General features: G+C 32.5%; 2 protein-coding genes across 2 annotated transcripts; both read right to left on the bottom strand.

The window, feature by feature from the left end:
- Positions 1–4,098: 4,098 nt before the first annotated feature.
- Positions 4,099–5,448, bottom strand: LOC114186708 (phytochrome B-like). Its single transcript, XM_028074681.1, has one exon. It carries the CDS (start codon positions 5,368–5,370, stop codon positions 4,240–4,242), a length of 1,131 nt encoding a protein of 376 aa, XP_027930482.1. The 5' UTR covers positions 5,371–5,448; the 3' UTR covers positions 4,099–4,239.
- Positions 5,449–7,187: 1,739 nt separating this feature from the next.
- LOC114188120 (ATP-citrate synthase beta chain protein 1) lies at positions 7,188–13,835 on the bottom strand. The gene is made up of 17 exons (XM_028076653.1): positions 13,617–13,835; positions 12,596–12,714; positions 12,380–12,482; positions 12,096–12,161; positions 11,606–11,729; positions 11,388–11,522; positions 10,466–10,526; positions 10,319–10,395; positions 10,037–10,192; positions 9,812–9,940; positions 9,543–9,675; positions 9,302–9,429; positions 8,990–9,095; positions 8,788–8,864; positions 8,541–8,611; positions 8,153–8,437; positions 7,188–7,525 (listed from the first exon to the last, which is right to left on the bottom strand). The coding sequence occupies exons 2-17, from the start codon at positions 12,693–12,695 to the stop codon at positions 7,450–7,452; spliced, it is 1,827 nt and encodes a 608-aa protein (XP_027932454.1). The 5' UTR covers positions 12,696–12,714; positions 13,617–13,835; the 3' UTR covers positions 7,188–7,449.
- Positions 13,836–14,744: the final 909 nt, after the last annotated feature.

Raw genomic sequence — 14,744 nt, 5'->3', positions numbered from 1 at the left:
TTAGTACCAGAGTGAAGGGTATGTTTTGAATTTGATGTGGATAAATAATAGAGAGCAATAATGCTATGTGACCCCTGTTTTTTCTTTTCTGACCCTACGTGTCTCTACAAAACACAGATGGAGCTTGTGAAACTTTAAATTATTACCACAAAGAAAACTAATTTATATTTGAGAGAGAAATAAATTATCTTACATTTGAGAAAATAGCAAGAACTAGACACAGTCTTATTATACTTTTCTTATAATTTATTAGTCAAGTTCAAATCTACAGTCTCATCTTCACAATAAGTAATTATATTTAATAAAATAATTTATTGGGGGTGACTATTAAAGTAAAACTTCAACTTTAATTGAAAAACATTACTACAAAGACATATCATATGATAACTGTTTTGTTGGTTGTTATATAATGTTAAATTTTCACTTATTATATTCTATAAATAAAATGCATTTGTTATCTCGATGAAGAGGTAGATTGATAAAATAAGTTTTCTCTCGGTCTTTCCTCTTTCTATATACAATGCACGTGTATACTTTTAGATCATTAAATTTTGTTTTTTTATAATAATTAGAAATAAATAAATAAAATAAAAATAAACTAAACTGAACTGCACTACACTACATTATAATATGAACTGAACACTGTTATAAACTGAATTATTTTATGAACTGTACTACGTCAGAACTGAACTACATTATTTTTGAACTGAATTGCACTATTTTTGAACTGAAGTGCACTATTTTTGAACTGAATTGCACTAATCTTTAACTTAACTACATTGTTTTTGAACCAAATTGCACTGATTTTGAATAAACTTCACTATTTTTTAACCGAATTGTACTATTTTTGAACCAAATTGCATTGATTTTAAACTGAATTGCACTATTTTTGAACTGAATTACACTATTTTGAACCGAATTGCACTAATTACATATGATTGTACTACGCAATAATAATCTAAAGTTTATCATTTGAAAGTGCTTAGGAAATAATACTTGAAATATGCATCATACTTCAATACACCAAAATCAAAATATTTATACATCTTAATACATAGGTTCTCCCGTAGGTTCTCCCATAAACAACATCAAAATGTTAATACATCTTAATACATCTTCAATCATCTAAATTAATTGCACTTGAAGGTCCCACTTCGTCTTTGAGAAGTTATATCTACAAAAAAAAATCATAATTTTTGAAAACTTAAAATAAATTTAAAAATATCAACTAAAAAGTATATTAAGTTTTCATATAAACTCACCTTGTTCAAATTCATCAAGCTCTTTAGGATCCTCATTAAAAAGTATAGAGAAAGGTGTTCCTCTTAACCAATCTTGTGTGCAAACAAGTACTTCCACTATTTTAGGTGTTAGGCAACTACGATAAGAATTAACCACCCTTCCTCCTGTACTGAATGCACACTTTGATGCTACGGTAGAGATGCTAACAGGTTCATCCCAATAAAAGATTAGAATGATCGAATTGGAGAAAAAAGAAGAAGCGAAATAAAAACCTAAAGATATAAAGAGATAACCTTCGACGACGGCAACCTTCGACGTTGGCGCAACCTTCGATGATGGCACAACCTTCGACGGTGGCACAACCTTCGACGGCAGCGAGGCGACGGAGACATGAAACTTCGATCTGTCTTGGTGGTGGTTGAATCTCGGTGGTGGTTGAATCAAAAGTGTTTCACTACTTGTGGACTGAATGAGATTCAAGAGAAAGGAAAAATTACAGTTCAGTGCATTGAGTGTGAACAATTAACTATTTGCAGTACAATTTTTCAAACTTTAATTAAAGAATTGTACAATTTAATTTTACTATTAATAATTCAGTTATTTTTGGTTTAAAACAATACAGTTAACTTAAGTATAGTACAGTTAAGTTATTTTTGTGCAACCCTACAAATCAGCCTTTTGATTTTGGTTCAAACACTAGATTGACTTTTGGACCGTTAAAGACCAAATCAGCTTTTGGATAGTTAAAGACCAGATTAATTCTCACACTACAATTATATTTTTATTATTAATAATAATAAATATGATTATAAAATAAAGGATATTAACTTAATGTTAACATTCAAAATGAAAGATTAACTTTGAAAGATTGTAATTTTAAATAAAATATAATTTTTAATATTTTTTATGCCAATATCTAATTAGTTATTTACTGTTTTATATAAAATTTTAAACTTTTTTATCATTTTTGTTGTAAACTTCTCCGATAAATGAGCACAATATTTCTTGTCAAATCTGAAAAAAAAAAGTTTATAAATTAATTAAAGATATGTGAGAAAAAAAAAAAAAAACAAGAAGAAAGGAAGGAGGAGGAGAAAAAGAATAGGGTCAGAGGTAAGAGGTAACGTAGCTCTAGCTCCAACAACTGTGCAGTGGCGTAATAAAGGAAAAGGGGTAAGAAAAGGAGGAAGTGGAGAACAACTGAGGCGGAGAAATCGACAACAATGGAAACAATTGAATCAGAGAAGTCGACACAGTGATGGCAGTTGAGGCAGAGGATAGAAAGAACAATAATCAAATCGTGATATTTCACGATTAAATTTTTCTATTGATAATTGCCGATGAATTATTATTCACATATAATTAATGACAAATTTATAACATTATCGACGAAATTTTTTAATGCGTAAAATTTATATGAATTTTTGACCGTCAATAATTTTAATTTATTGATAAATTTTAAATATTATTCCCGAATTTTAATTTTAGTATTTTTAGTTTATCATAAAACATAATAAAGTGACTCTTAATATAAAAAACAATGCATCAACCTCCTAAGATTTGATGAATTAAGTGCTTATTCGCCTTAACTTATCTGGTTGACCTCACCAAACTAGAAAAGTATAAAAGTACATGTTGATTCATCAATTAATTATTTTTTAATTGAAAAGTAAAATAAAAAATAGTTAAAATGTTAAATTTTTATTATATTATTCGAAAGATCAACAGTATTAAAACTTACAAAATTCTAATTAATATAGTAGAATAATTTAATACGTAAAAATAATTATTATTTTAATTTATCTTATTAGAAATATTAATTAATTCATTAAAAATTAAAAGATATAATTAAATTTTGTTAATATATATATAAACAAAAGGGTTAAATATGTTTTTGGTCCCTTAACTTTCAGTGAATTTTGGAATTAGTCCATTTTGAAACTTTAGACTAATTTAATCCTTCATCTTTCGGAATCCGTGGATTTAGTCCTTTTAATCAAATTTTGTTAGGTTTATTTGATGTTTCGTACACATTTTAAGATTGTATTTGAGTTGTTTATACTGTTTGACACATTTTTGCTTTAATGTTAAGTCAAATACTACTGTGAAACGCGTTTGAAATGTTAAATAAACTTAACAAAATTTGATTAAAAGGACTAAATCCACGTATTTCAAAAGATGAAGGACTAAATTGATTCAAAGTTTCAAAATGGACTAATTCCAAAATTTACTTAAAGTTAAGGGACCAAAAACATATTTAACCCTAAACAAAATAAAAAACAATTTTTAAAAAAAACTTGTAGACTGACTCGTTTTTGAAAAATACTCTTTTATTTTTTCAACTTTCTGCGCCAAAAGTTTATTAAGTAATTTATTTAAATAAAGATATATATTTTAATTTTTTTTAAAAGTTGCAACACTAAACAAATATTATTACTATAATGAATTTTTTTCTATTTTAACTTATTTTTCTTTATTTTTCTCTTTTTCTATTTTTATAAATATTAAAAAACAAAAATAAAAAATAAAAAACCAGTTCAGAAATAAATTCGATAATCGAATTGTAACCTATTTTAAAAACTATGCTATCTACTTAAATAAAATATACAGCGTGCCATCCTGGAAAATTAAAATGTGGACCGTGGGGGCAAATTTTCTATTTTAGGATTGCATACCAGCCATCCTACTTATCTTTTACAGGCCGCAAATTTAAGGCTGTTTTTCGCATCCAATCAATTTGTTTTGTCTGTATCCATCAATCGGATTTTATTTTCGGAAATACATCTTACCAATTTTCGAAATATTTTTCCGAAAAACACTCAACTCCTATTTCGAATAAAATCGTTTGAAAAGCTGTGATGAAGTGCAGGAAGATATTTGATGAATAATCTTAAGCAAGCCAGTCAAAGAAAAGACACAGAGCACGTCATCACCACAACAACGTTAATGGCGATTAACATTATACGAAAAGCAACGAACGAAGTACAGGAAAAGCACTCAACGGAAGCACAAAGCAGAAGATTCCTCCACAGGACTCTGTTTCTCCATCTTCAACCCTTCCCCAAAGGCCTGCACCACAGACTCACAAGCACTTCTCAGAGGAAAAGAAAGAAGCTTAGGAGAAGCATGGTGGCAAATAAGGAGTCCCCACAGCTTCATGCCACCCTCGCCACCGTCAACAACAACACTTATCACCAAAGAACCCACACACCCCATGTTAGCCATGTACTCAACGTGACACCCATGAGGAGCACGGAGCGTTGACTTGGTCAAACACACAGGCTCCACCAGAGTCTCATCCTGCACCACCCTCACGGGGGAAGAGTCACGATCCACAATCATCCTCACCCTGTTATGCAGAAACGAAACCCTTGAAGCCTCTGGAATATCGCCGGCGGGAAAATGTAAGCCCATGTAGGGTTTCAGATCGGGCCTCTTCCTCTCTGCAACCACCTCTCCGTGCTCATCCTCGTGAAACTTGTACATCAGAACCCTATCGTACCCTGTCATTTCTCTTACGGTTTCAACAACGCTGTTGCAGAGAAGCTTAACATCACTACCACCACATTCAAAGGTTGAAAGTCCGGAGTTCTCGATCCATGATGCTGGCTCCAAATCCACCACGATTCCGGCGTTGGTTCGGTGGAGGATGCCGTGGAAAGCTTCTCCGGAGGTTCGAGACTGGATCAACACAGGGTTCGTCAGGCTCACTTCGCGTGCTTTGAAGGCTTTTTGGAGGAGTAGGGCACTGGAGCGAGTGAAGAGAGAGCGAGCGTCGGCGCCGCAGAGATCGAACGGAGAAATACCGAGAATTTTGCACGTGTTTTCTGAGTGAGCGAGGATGCGGAAGGAGAGTGGATGGACCACAATGGTGGAGCCAAACATTTGGGTGAAACCAATGTTAGGGATTTGGTGTTGCGGGACTGATTCCGTGGTAATTCGAAGCGGTTGAGGGTGGTGGAAGACTGTGTGGAGTGTGGCAGTTTGGGTGGAGGGTGTGACGGATTTGGTGGTGGTAACGACGCTGTGGCGGTTAAGGTTTGGGGTGGAGGGGTGAATTCTTGGCGTGGCGGAGGAATGGGCAAGGATGGTGGGTGACGCCACGGAAGAGAGGACGGAACAGTTCATGGTGGTGGTTGTGAAAAATTTTGAAGCAGAGAGGAAGAAACACACGGTCTATGTTATGATTGAAGTTTATATTTTAGTATTTAAAAACTTCTTTTCTATACATATATATTTTTTTAATTTTAACAATTATATATTCTTTATTATTTTAACTCAAATTTCTATTAAAATAAAAAAATACGAGAAAAAAATGCAAACACACGTACAAACATGTATTTTTTTCACTAGTATTATTAAGGAAAATGATTTTTGACAAAAAGTATTTTGACAAAGTTGACAAACTTTCCTTAAATAGAATTAAAATATATTATTTTTTTATTTTTTAAAGTGGGTTGCCTTGTCACTTTCCGTAACTGTGTTAATTATTGTTGGAATTTTGTTTCTCTTTTTGTGGTTTTGTGTGTGCTGATATTTTGCTTGTGGTTGGACTTGCGTCTTGCCAGCAAGTGATTTTGACACTGTTCAGTGAAATGAAAGTGACAGATAATAAAAGATAAGTTAAATCATTACATATATCCTCATATTTTTTAAGTGAAATTTTAGCTAAGTCTCTTTATTTTTATTTGATTTAATTGAATTTTTATTTTAAAAAATTTGTTCTAATAAGATTCTTTCCGTTAATAGTATAATAATAGTGTTAATTATGTGTCACGTATCAGTAAGAAATTTTTTTTATTTTTTTAAAGTTTTCTTTTTAATCTTTTTAAATTTAAGAAAAATAAAAAATTATCATGTGTCAATCTGACATTGTGCCACATGATAGAGATAGTGTAATGTGGTATTGAATGTGAAAAGTGTTTATGTAGTCCTTGTATTTGTTATCTTGTCTTAATTTACTCCCGATTTTTTTAAAACTGAATCAATTTCATCTATATATCAAATTTAATTTTTATTTAAATTTTACAATGATATTTTTATTATAATTGATATTTTTAATAAAATTAAGTTTATTTAAATGGAAAATACATTAAATTTTATTTAAATTTATAGACAAATGTTAGAATTGATTTAAAAATAACAAATATTTAGTATTTTTCTACGTCACAACAATTCATGTTTAATACCATAAAGATTTCTACTACCCATATTTATTAATTAAATATTTATTTAATTATTGTATGTTAATTTTGAATAAGGTGAATTATTTTGTTAATTGAGATATATCTTTTTCATATATTTTTTAAGATAAAAATTTGTTTTTAATAACTTACCATTGCATGTTAATGTGGTTTAACCTGTGTTAATTCCACCATGTACACGAAAATATAAGTGCAAACGGATTAAAGCATGGAAAGAGGAATGAGATTTTATTTTGATTTAACTTTCATAAATAGAGTATTTATGTATAATTGAATAAGTTTATATTGCATTTTGTATTGATATAAACTTTATACAAACCTTTGGTAAGTTTACATGGTATACTTGATGGTTTAATTTTTAAAGTGTTTGAATAATTTCTCTATTGCAACACTTTATACTTAAATACAATCAATACTTAAAAAACAATGGCTGAATTTACGAATATGTAATCATAATTAATTTTCATATATACAGATTTGCTATGGTTAATATTATAAGTGAAATATTAATTATATTAGGTTAAAACAGACTAAAATAAACATTTTTTAAATTATAAAGACAAAACACACACGTACATACATATATATATATATATATATATATATATATATATATATATATATATATATATATATATATATATATATATATATATATATATATATATATATATATATATATATATACTTACTTTCTTTAACCTATGTTATAATTTGTGCATGACAAAACAGTCCACCAAGTGTTTTAAAACTTTTGTAGTTAATAACAAAATATTTCCGCAACTTGGCCAACACGAGCTTCAATTTATGTGATAATTTCCTATTGAATTCACATACATCGATGTTCATCAATAAAAATATAAATGACCCAAATTCTCTCTTTATGAAATTTATCCTCACCAATAGACCGTACAACACTAGTCTAACTCCACCATATTTCAGATGCATGATTTCCCAAAAGATTGCTAATGCACTGCAAAGTTCTCACAATCGCAATTTTTTCTCACTTTGTGTAGAGAACATCCTCCCATGGGTGACGGTAAAGAGGTTGCTTCAATCGCTTCTGGTCAAAGGTGTGCCTGAAATTTTAAATAACAATGAATAAGACCAACCCATGCATAATATATTTTGGAGGAGATAGGAAATCTGAGTTCAATAGATTCACAAAAGACATGCTATATGCACATCCAGTAGGTTACGAGGTCATCATGCTGATAAAAGAAAACTTTGTTTGGATCATAACACTATGAAAATTTGAAAAAAAAAAAACCTCACACACATATAGTTACTATTTGAAATCCTCTCGATATTGTAAGAAAATACTTGGATTAAGTAGATATTCTATCTTAAAATTATACAATTACAATTTTTTATTATTTTTATTTGAAATTGAAAAAAAAAAATGAACTATATGTCAGTTTGACACTCAATTTTTTATAATACCATGTTTCCTTTGCTTTTGTTTTTACTTTTTGTAAAAAAAATAATTTAAGAAGTATTTTAAAATACGATTCCCCATAAGATATAAAAAGAGGATAGGCATAAATTTTTTGTTTGAGGACAGACGTCTAACCCTAAAATATAGTCATCCCTAAACCCTCCCCACCCATTGCCATCCCTTAAAAAAGGCCACAAAGATCCAAAAGTACAATAACCCAAAAAAATGCTTTTCACATGAAAGACGTATATAATTAATTGAAACTCACCCAATCAGACCAATGGAGCGTGCCAGCACAAAGAGCCCATTCAGATAGCCAATCTCCACAATTTCATCAATCTCTTGTTTGCTGAACATCCCACTACCGGCAAGAAGATCCAAGAAAAGAGATCCAATTGCACCATCTACGTTAAGAACTAAATTATTTGCCTTTGTGAGGGTGTAGGTTTCAACTTGAACAGCATATTCCATGTATTTAACAGAAGGAAAATGTGTGCGCGCAAACTTCTGTAGCAGCTCAACCCTCTTATCTTTGTTGTCCCTATTCTTGATCCTGTTTCACAGGGAAAAATCAAGCCTTAGATTTATACTTTTATGACACTACAGCAGTTATAACATATTTATTGCTTAATTAAATGAACAACGAAATAGGTTACCTGTGCCCTATTCCTGGCACACGGATTCCCTTCTTCTTCATACTTTCGACAAACTCATAAGGTGTAAGCCCCTACAAGACACAGAAAACAGTACCATGTTAGAGATAAAAGCCAAAGTTCGCAGAGTATTTTTTAGGAAGGCAGGGCCTGAAATTTTTTGAAAATTTCCTGTTTCTAAGTTTATTGTATAAATTATAAACTAATTCTTTAACCCATTATGATTTCACAGCAAAAGTACAAATCATACCCTGTCATGAGCATCCTTGAAGTAGCGAGCAGCATCATCAATGGCACCTCCAAATCGAGGACCAATAGTAAGCAAACCTGATTCAGAAGCTCATTACTAACCGTTTTATGGCATTATTTATCAGCAGACAAAGTTTTGTTTTCCCCAACCAACAGATCTTATGCCTACACCACTAATTGATAGAAATTAGGCATATATTTACCTGACACAAGACTGGAAACTAGATCCTTCCCAGCCCTTGCTGTCACAATAGTATTGTGAGCACCAGAAACACAAGGACCATGGTCGGCACATAGCATGATGCATATCTGACCAATGAAACGGATCAATAAGAAGATAGAAGGTGGGAGATAATATCAATAGTTTGTTTTGGGAAAAAAAAAATTTAAAACAGAAACTGACAGCACAAAATAAATTTCACTGCAAAGTGTATAACATTTTTACATACTCAAGACAGAGAGAAAGGAAAGGAGGAAAATATTCAAGGAAAGCTCTGTACTGTTGATCAGTCTACCTCAATAAATTGAGTACAGTATCGTGGAAGGCTGCGTTTAAACCACAGAAGAGATATAACATCACCAACACCAAAACCTTTTTCAATGATGGAAGACATGGGTACACCAGCATAGCATGGCTCCTCACCTTCAGAAAATATTGGAATACAAAACTTCAGTTGAACAATCGAATGTGAGTGTCCACCCATAAAATGATAGATGGTTATCTCTAAATTACAACATCAATGGATTCCAATATACCTCTGTCATCAGAAATGGTGGAAATAATATGAGTTGGAGCACGGACTTTTCCACTCTTAATTGCAGAGCTAAGGTCTTCAGGGATTGGTGGAGGAGTGATTTCCTTGATTGGTGTGACCTTCCCTTCTTCAACCTGAGATAAGCAAACCATTACAACTAATTAAGGAAAAGAAAGAAATTTCTTTGCAATATCGTGCATTTCCAAGATTAGGAGAGGGGATTAAATTCAATTAATCATATGCAAATTTTCAATATATATGTATACTAACCAATTTGTCAAATGTTTCCTTAATTGCAGCTTCAAAAGCTTCAAATGATGTGGGAACAACAGCTCCGGCATCCTTTAGTGCTTGATTCTTTGCTTGAGCAGATTCTAACTCACCGCCACTTTTAGCTCCCTGATTTATGTAAGTGCCAACAGAGATTAAGAATGCCGTGCTATGATAAATGATTTACAATTTAGTCAAGGTTAAATTAAAGGAGCTGGGACATACTGCATGACCAAATTGTACTTCAGATTTGAATAGTCGCGCACATGTCCCACTAACCCAGGCAACAACTGGTTTTGATACTTTCCCTTGTTTTAGAGCTTCCACTAAGGAATACTCATCACGCCCACCAAGTTCCCCAAGTACTACCATCATTTTAACCTGCGGTTTAAGATAAACCCAGACTGGTCAATAACAAGAAAAAAATTATATGCTCTAAATTGTAGTCAGATATTTATAGGATGCACATATCTTAGGTAGCTCCCCAAGAAGAAAGAAAAAATTTACCTGGGGTATGTTGTTAAACCGTAAAACATGGTCAGAAAGTGTGGAACCTGGGAAAACATCCCCTCCAATGGCAATGCCTACAGTTAAACAGATATAACTCAATATGGAGTTGACAAAATCGAAAAGATAAAATCAGCAAATAATTACCTTCATAAATCCCATCAGTTACACGGGCAATAGTGTTATATAGTTCATTGGACATCCCACCCTGTAATCAAAAAGTTGCTTTCCTTTAGAATCATCCGTTCATACATTATATCATGTCAAAAAAATCCACAAATCTGAAATTCTAAATTTCCATACAACACTATTTGCTACTTGGCTTGAATAAGAAATTTCATTGAACATGTGATATTAACTAAAGAAGCTATTACCATTATTTAGCACTAGAGAGAGCATAGGGAGGGAAAGAGTGCTTATTGATGCTCAAAAACATATCATGCAAGTAAACTAACAATTCATGTTATGTTGTGCCTTTCTCTAGTTATAATTCGATACATCTGTACTCCACTGTAATTATTATAATCTCATCGTCCATTCTGAAATCTAATATAAAGATTGAGCTCAATCTTCACAAAAATATATTAAGGCTATCTCTTTGGTTCTTTCAGAAAGAGAAGCAAAATTTAAATGATAGAGAAATAAACTCAAAGATAAGGAATTGAGCTACACAAAATTGCAAATTTGTCCTGTCGCACCAGCACACTATTTTTTGTATCTACACATACTGAAGGTACCGAATAAACAATTATAAACACGAAAAAGGTATGATCCATGTTTATCTTCTCAAGGATTATTATTAAATTTCTCGAAGCTGTGATTTGGACTTGAATTAGCTCCTGGTGGTGAAATATTTTTCTGGGTACAAAACGAATATACATAGCAAAGTATCGTATCTAAAGCCAAAAAAGTAAAATGCATGCATTGGCTGAGACATCGATCAAATTCTGCACGTTCGTAACACAAGCAAGTTGGGATTATCAAAAGCTTCATAGTGATGCTAGAAGAAAAAGTGGATCTACAATGTGAAGATGACATCAATATAAACAGGAAGGGAATGAATACATACAGATTTAGAAACAAATCCAACAGATCCGGGCCTGTAGAGCTTGCACTGAATTATATTATCAATTGTTCCAGCTGTGTCACCAATTTTAAAAGCACCTGCTTGAATGCCTCCAACGGTAGCTGGACCAATAACAACCTAGCAAATCAAGAGAAATTAAATAAGTCTTTCCATGCTATTTTATAGCTATTAATTTGATCCATATATATTTCAACTTCCACCTTATTGTTTGCACGGGCATATGCAATCAATTGCTTAGTGTCTGACTCAGGTACCCCCTCAGCAATAATAGCTACAACTCTAATTGTTGGCTGCTTCAAAGCAGCCATGGATGATGCTGCAGCACTGCATGTAGATCAATTTGAACATGTTGACATCATAAGGATTTAGGTAGGGAAAGAAGAAAAAGAAAAATAAATAGGGACTGAATAGTTGAAATTGACAATGATTTGATGTGACATAATATGATATGAAAGACAGACTAAGTACTACTACTAACAACTATATATTTTGATACTAGACATCCAATCCTAATTAAATAAGCAAATAACTCAAGAAATACGTAGCCACTCCTAAAAGATCATTTAAGACACTGTAAAATATTCTTTGATTTAAAATGATATCATGTTCCAGATATCCCAATGATATTCATGAATTATTTTGTGCAACAAGATACCATAGACTCCAAATAATAGTAAATAATTTGCTGACCTTCTAAATGAAGCAAAGTTGATGAAGACATCGGCAGTAGGATGTGCAGCGCATGCTGCTTCAATGCTGCAAAATAAGTCAGGATAAGGCTAAGACAAATCACCCCACACAAACAAGAATGTCATGTTTGAAAGTTGGTCACTTTGTATTGAATGGTATGTTGAAACGGTAAGGAGACAGATGGAATAAGGGAAAATTTCTCTTGGCCACAACTACAAACCGAATCCCAAATTCAAACAAAAATAGAGGAAATTTGTGTAGACAGATGGATGAAGAACACATACGCAGAATGAACAGGTATGGCAATTTCCTCCTGACCAAAAAAGAGTTTCTGAAATCCCTCAGAACCAGGATTAATTATCCCAGCAACTGATGGGGTTTCCCTGCCTGTGAACACAAAATTAGTAATTTCATTAGTTTTAAGAGCATAGATTAATGTCAACGTATCATTTTCTGTAATCTACCAAGAAGAAAATCAAGATGATAGAGCCTATACAAACCACAGAGAAAGTCAAAATCAAGCATCCGCTGGATGGGCAGCTGCTTGTAGTTGTAAAATAAAGCTTGTGTAGTGCGGGAGAATAGTTGTCCAGTGGCCATGATGAAGAAACAGATCGATCTGGCAACAAACAAGAGCGTTACTTTCTACATCACAGAAGAAAAGTTGCAAAGAAATAGTTGAACCGTTACCGTACCAAAAGTTATATTTAAAACGTAATATATACCAAAAAAAGGATCACATAATTAATAATGTATTATATTCTCCATATCAGCTGAAATGAAACACAGAGTTGAAATCTCTATCTAGGTACAACCATTTATGATCTATCTTAAGCAACCATAAATTCATCCCCAAGAAGTCACCAAGGCGCAACTTTACTGTTACGTCAGGCTCATCCTCCAAACATAGATTCAACAAGATTAAAAAACTATATATCATTCACAACTATAGCCATGTGATCCTCGTGAACCAAATAAAGAGGAAAAAATAAAACATCAAACAAGACAGTAGTAAACAAGGTCCATACTCCACAACCTCATTCTAGGAAATGTCCAGGAGGAAGAAATAAAAACCAACAAAAGCGGAGTCGTTTAACGACCAAAACTTCGCAATTGAGGAGAATGAAGTTGCAATCTCAATGACAAGCAAGCCAGAATTTGAAATCCGTAACAATATAAGTAAGAGAACGAAACCAGAATCGATGTTTCATTCAACAACAAAAAACGAAACACGCAGTCACCACAGCAACTGAAAAAACGATTTGCGCGATTCGATTTGAAAATTAAACGATGGAAACTAGCGAGCGAAGCAGATCCACTACCAGCACAAGTTCGAGACGAATGTACAATAATCGAACAACACACAGCGAAAAGCAGAAGAGAATATTCTAGAATAAGAAGCGATAGTTTCCCTAAATCGCGCAGAATTGAAAATTGGAAGCGCAGAGGGAAGTGAAAAGAACGAGAAATGGAGATCTAGGATTTGGTTGGTGGAAGTTAGTTGGAGAGTGAGTACCTTACCTCAACTGATTCACTCGCCTCGCGGAATCGGAGAGGAAGTGAGTCAAGAGCGAGTTGGAGGGGAAATGAAAAATGATGGGATGATATAGGTGGGTTTATATAGTGATGGAGAGAATGTGTGAGTTGAATAGCACGAGTCACGTGGGGCGTGGTAGTTAGCTTCCTCGCTGTACAAAACTTACTTCAATTTTGTGTTGTGTTCCGTTTTTTTTCAAGTGGTGACTTGTGTTTGTGTTTGTGTTAGTTAGACCAAAGCCAAATGTAGAAAACGAGGCCCGTGTTAGGTAAGGTGGCTAGCTATTGCTAACTTTGCTTTATTTTTTAAAATAATAATTAAAAATAAAAGAATTTAAGAAATTGGTCTTTTCAATGAAGAGACTAACTATACACTCTTCGTTGAAACATAAGAATTGCTACTCATGAAATTAAAAATAAAAGGTAATAATCCTTGAAACAACGTTAGGATTACAATACAATGCATGATGTCTGTAAAAATGAAACTTTAAAAGCATGAAAATATTACATGTACATACCTTCCGTGACAGTAGTTTATGTTTGGAAATAAATTCTGTTTCATTGGTTTGACGGAAAATTGACCACCTCTCTGCTTACATAATCTTTCGGAGGAACGTGTTTGTAAAGACTTTTAGGAAAGTATGAAAAAAATTAAAATTCATTTTTTATTAATTAAAATGAAAAATAGTAAGAGAAATTACTTTTCACCATAGAACAATCTTCATTGAAATATTTACGAATCAGAGAGTGCCCCAATCAGATTCTCTTTCAGGATTATTATGTGTGGGAGTGTGGGGAACTAAATGTTAATCAATGAAGTTTTCTTTAATGCTTCAATTTAATTTTAAAGAGATTTTATTAAAAGCAAATGGACCTAAGCATGGCATTATACGTCATGGTATTTTGTCGATTTTGTTGCTTACTTGTGTTCCATATATATGTTGTTTTCATAGTTATAATCTGTAAACATCAGTTGAATGACCTCTGTGAATAAAAAAAATAGACAAATTAATGAAGAACTGGAAAAAGTTAAATTGGTATGAAATCAACCACTCAACGGTTCAATGTGGCGTGACAGTGCAGCAGCAAATAAAGCTGAAGTGAAATCGTGTT

The sequence above is a fragment of the Vigna unguiculata genome, chromosome 6 (genome assembly GCF_004118075.2).
Source record: "Vigna unguiculata cultivar IT97K-499-35 chromosome 6, ASM411807v1, whole genome shotgun sequence".
NCBI classification, from domain to species: Eukaryota; Viridiplantae; Streptophyta; class Magnoliopsida; order Fabales; family Fabaceae; genus Vigna; species Vigna unguiculata.
Note: the sequence above shows the minus strand (reverse complement) of the source record. Positions and strands in the feature narration are given on the sequence as shown.